The sequence below is a fragment of the Notamacropus eugenii genome, chromosome 4, assembly GCF_028372415.1.
Source record: "Notamacropus eugenii isolate mMacEug1 chromosome 4, mMacEug1.pri_v2, whole genome shotgun sequence".
Lineage (NCBI taxonomy): Eukaryota > Metazoa > Chordata > Mammalia > Diprotodontia > Macropodidae > Notamacropus > Notamacropus eugenii.
The window spans coordinates 58828839-58833778 of record NC_092875.1 but is presented as its reverse complement, the minus strand read 5'-3'; the positions used below and the strand labels follow the sequence as shown (position 1 = coordinate 58833778).

Below are 4940 nucleotides of genomic sequence, written 5' to 3'. Positions count from 1 at the left end.
ACCAGCACTGAACATTCTCATCTTTTGTTCTCTGTGCAAATTTTGAGAGTGTGAAGTGAAAATTAAGAATTGTTTCCATTCACACCTCTACTACTATCAACGATTTGGATCATGACTTCATGTGTTTATTTGTAGTTCACCCTTCAATGAAAAAGGGTTTGTTTATTCTTTTGCCACAACAATTGTTATTAAGGGGCATCTTTTCTTAATTCCCTGGACATTTTCCAGGGATAACTTTGATATTTTCCTCACTGCAAATGTTTTTCCACTATCCTATGTCTTTTAACTCTCTCTTCACTGATTTTAATGGGAAAAATATCAAATCAACTTTCAATGGGCTGTTTTAAATTTGTATTTCATTCTGTCCACATATTTTTCCCAAGAGACCAATGGAAGGGGAAAATCATTCAAGAATCTCTGAATTCATCCTCCTGGGCCTTTCAGACGAACCAGAACAAGACAGGCTCATGTTCCTTGCATTCCTACTTATGTATCTTATCTCAGGTTTGGGGAATTTACTCATCATTCTGACCATTGGGACAGACTCACGTCTCCACACGCCCATGTACTTCTTCCTTACCAACTTGTCCCTGGTGGACCTCTGTTTCACCTCCACCATCATCCCCAAAGTGCTGGTTAATTATATATCTGGGAACAAAGCAATTCTTTACAGTAGCTGCTTGGCACAAGTATTCTTCTTCATTTGGTTTGGGGGGGTAGACAGTGTCCTTCTCACTGTCATGGCCTATGATCGCTATGTGGCCATTTGTGCTCCATTGCATTATTCCATGATCTTGACCCCAAAGTTCTGTTTCCTTCTGGTAGCAGTGTGTTGGTTTGGGACTTGTGCTCATGCTCTGACAGAAACTCTTCTGCTGACCCACCTCTCCTTCTGTGGCCACACTGAAATCCCTCATTTCTTCTGTGACCTCAATATGGTGATCAGATTGGCCTGCTCAGACACCTTCATCAATGACTTGGTGATCTACATAATGGGAGGACTGACAGTTGTAATTCCATTCATTGGCATTCTAATCTCCTACATTCAAATTTTTGTGGCTGTGCTGAGGATCTCATCAGCTTATGGTAAATGGAAAGTTTTCTCCACCTGTGGCTCTCACATCACTGTCGTTTGTCTCTTCTATGGGACAATCATTGGAGTGTACTTTAAGCCAACAACTACCCACACAGCACAGCAGAACACAGCATCAGCCATAATGTACACTGTGGTCACCCCCATGCTGAATCCTTTTATCTACAGTCTAAGGAACAATGACATGAAAGGAGCCCTGAGGATACTCTTCACCAGGAAGTCAGGCCTCTGTCTGTGACTCTGAGACATCCTCCTGGGTTTTCTCACATTGCAATTTCATTGCTGTGACAACAGGTTCTCAACGAGTATTCTTCAGTGTAAGATTCAAACTGTTCACCTCTAACTTGCCGAAGAAACAGGGTATTGTGATGTATAGAGAATTTAACTAATTGTCAGAATGCCTGGTTCTACTTTCTGTACCATTTCCTGGTTGTGTAAGCCTGAGTTAACCTGTTTCAGTTTCTTTATTCATAAAATAAAGGAGAAATTTCTTAGGTGGTACTTTATGTTGTTGTTCAGTTGTTTCAGTCGTGCCTGAGTCTTTGTGAAAACATTTAAGTTTTTCTTGCCAAAAATACTGGAGTGGTTTTCCATTTCCTTCTCCAACAGATTAAAGCAAACAAAAGTTAATTGATTTTCCCAGGATCACACTCTTAGTAAATGTCTGAGGTCAAATTTGAACTCATGTCTTCTTGATTCTAGGCCTGTGATTCTAACTTCTGAACCAACCAGTTGGTAGACCTAGAAAAAAATAATAACAAAGTTAATTTGAAAATACAAAATGTCCAAAGTTTAAAAGAAAATATATTTTAAAAAATTTTAAAAATTAATTTGAAAATAAAGGGAGACTCTTAGTTCACTAGTAAAATTGTGAATTAGATAAAGCATTCTGGATAACTATTTCAAATCATGCAAATAAAATAGCTAAAGTGTCTTTGACCCATGGTTTCCAAAACTGGGCAAATACCTTAAGGAGGTATGCAAATATGAAGAAAAGCTTCATAAACAACAAAATATTAATAACTTCCCTTCTGTGGGAGCAAAGACCTGAAAAGGAAGTGATTTTCCATCAATAAGAGAATCTCTAAGCAAACAGTTCTTTAAACAAAGAAAATAAAGGCTGCAAATTATAGTCAACCATATAAAAGACTGCTTTTTGTCACAAATATTAAATGAAATGAAAATCAGTACAAATCTGAAACTTTGTCTCACACCCACCAAATTAAACATCATCACGAATATGTGAATGATCAGTGTGGGACATGCTATGGAAAGATAGGTACACATATAGCCTACTGGTGCAGCTGTGAATGACTCAACCATTCTACATAGAACTTTGGTGCATATGAAAAGTGAGGGAAAATCTGTGCAAAGAGACAGACATAGGAGGTGGAGAGCAATATGTGAGGAACAGCAAAAAGACCAGTTTGGGAGTACTGAGGAGTGATTGAAAGGTTATGTTGTACAATAGGGGTAAGAAGGGAAATTGGAGTCAAGCTGTGAAGGACTTTGAAAGCCAAAAAGACAAGAATGTATTTTATCCTAAAGGGATTAGGAAGCCACTAGAGATTATTGAACCAAAGAGCCATATAGTAAGATCTGGGTTTTGAGATGATCACTTTCGTAGACATGTGGGCAATAGATTGCAGATACAAGAAATTGGAATCAGAAGACCAAAATGATGGTGGTTATCATAGTAATCCAACATATTTTTATGACTGGCCTGCATCAGGGTGGTAATTATCTCCAGTAACATTCAGCAGCACATGATTAGTAAAGGAAGAAGCAAATGTTGAGTGTAATTGAGGGTTGGGTAAGAGACTTGAGCCCAGTCCACAATTTCCTATTCTATATATAGTAAGAGTGAGCCCATTGGGGACCCATGCTTTGTTGAATTAGGTCCCACTCACTATGGAAGTGGATATACACTACTTTTCCTTCCTGAACTACATGTACGTTGCTAGGATGACAAAGGTAGCTCCTAATTTGTACCCAGTGATTGGGTTGCCTCAAATGTGATTAATGATTGGGAGGCAGGGGGACACGGAATCTTGACAAGAAACTTCTCTGTAGTCTATGGGAAGGTTTGGGGAAACAGCTCTACCCCTTCTCTTTTGGCACTTTTTCCAAATTTTCTCTGACTTGAACTTCTGACAACATATGGCAGGAATTTCTCACTTTCTCCCCTCCCAGTGGTAATGATGACAAATAAAAGTCTGACAAGAGCCCTCTTAGTCGTGATCAGCATGCAACCTAGTAAAGTTCACAAAAGCTTCAGATGGGTCTGTTTCCAGGTTCATGTAATAGAAGGGTCCTCTCACACATGTGCAAATACACCCACACACACCCACACACATTCACACACATCCAAGATACAGTACCTTCTGAGTGCTTCCTTTTGTCTTTGATAACTCAAGGGTTTATATTTTATAATGCAAAATCTTTTTATGGGCTTCTAAGCTCGAACTCAGTGGTGATGATAAAGTGTAATTCTTGCCACTCTGCTCTTTTCTTCCTGCCAGATACAATGCACAAGGATGTGTCTCTGAGCTATGAGGAGGGTTGAGAAGCAGTTGCACATCCCTCTTGCAGACACAAGCTGAGAGGTCACATGGCCCCAAATAATCTTATGCTCATAAAAGAACTATTTCCTTTGGCGCAAAAAGTGGTGAACTATAGAAAAGCAGGTGGGATCATGCCCTTTTAAGGCAATTAAATAGTAGCATGGCTATTGAAATTGTGGTTGCAGAGTCCCCAGCAGGAGAAGCAGACAGGTTGAAAGGGAAAAGTTACTAGGTAGACATAGGAGAGAGACAGAAAGAGACAGACGGAGAAAGAGAGAAACAGAAAGCAAGAGTCAGAGAGACAGAAACAGAGGGAAACAGAGAGAGAAAGATGGATAGACACAGAGACAGAAAAAAGAAGGAGAGAAAGGGACACAGAGAGAGGAGGAGGGAAGAAGATGGAAGGAGAGTTAGCAAATACTTATAATAATGCTTTAAAGCTAGCAAAATCTTTTACCCATGTTAATTCATTTGACCCTCATAATAGCCCTATGAGATAGACAGTATCATTGTCTTTATTTTACAGATGAAGAAAGTGAGGCAGGTAAAAGCAAAGTGACTTTTCCAGGGTCACATAGTTAGAAAGGGTCTGAAGTGAAATTCAAATTCAGATCTTCTTGATTTCATATCCAACATGATGTCCTCTCTTCTGTCTGCCTGGCTTTTTGAATTATAGAGTTTCTGATCCAGGTATTAGCTACCTAAAGGAAAACTGCTTCTTAAACAATACTCTTCTCAGAGGAAAAGATCACCACCAGCAGGACCATCCTATAACTGAAGGACTAAAAAAAAACAACCCTTGAATTGGTCATGAGATGTGGACCTTCTGAGTTACTTGGACAGTGCAGATCTGAGGTGAATGCAAAATAAGCATTCAGAAGTACCACAAAGTTGACATTACTGTTTCTGGGGAACATAATGAGTGAGAACAGCCATTTGTTATCTTTTATGTTTTCTGATTTGTTCTTACAATGACATCACATTGAAGCCATTCAGTCTTTCAGATATTTGTTGTGAGGGTGTAAAAAGCACTATCCTGCACTTCATATCAATATTATATATTGACAAACTTTTCAAAGCTGCTTTTTGTTCACATGTGGCAAAACACCAGGCAGGAACCTTTGCTGATCTTGTTTTTGAGATTGTCCAGGATTTCTCTGGGGGAAAGAGCACAAAACCAGAGAGAAAGAAGCCTGATCCTGTGTTTTGACATCAGGTCATTTAAGATTTAATGTGACTTATTGTGGAGCAGGAGTTATTGTAAAGCAGAAAGTGCCTGGATT

General features: G+C 39.1%; 1 protein-coding gene across 1 annotated transcript; it reads left to right on the top strand.

Moving 5' to 3' along the window:
- The first annotated feature begins 389 nt into the window (after nucleotides 1–389).
- LOC140498150 (olfactory receptor 1f45-like) lies at nucleotides 390–1331 on the top strand. Its single transcript, XM_072599438.1, has one exon. The coding sequence runs from the start codon at nucleotides 390–392 to the stop codon at nucleotides 1329–1331; it is 942 nt and encodes a 313-aa protein (XP_072455539.1).
- The last annotated feature ends 3609 nt before the right edge of the window (nucleotides 1332–4940 follow it).

What these genes read in the sequence shown, in the direction of transcription:
- LOC140498150 (XM_072599438.1), top strand. Translation starts at nt 390, where the DNA reads ATGGAAGGGGAAAATCATTCAAGAATCTCTGAATTCATCCTCCTGGGC.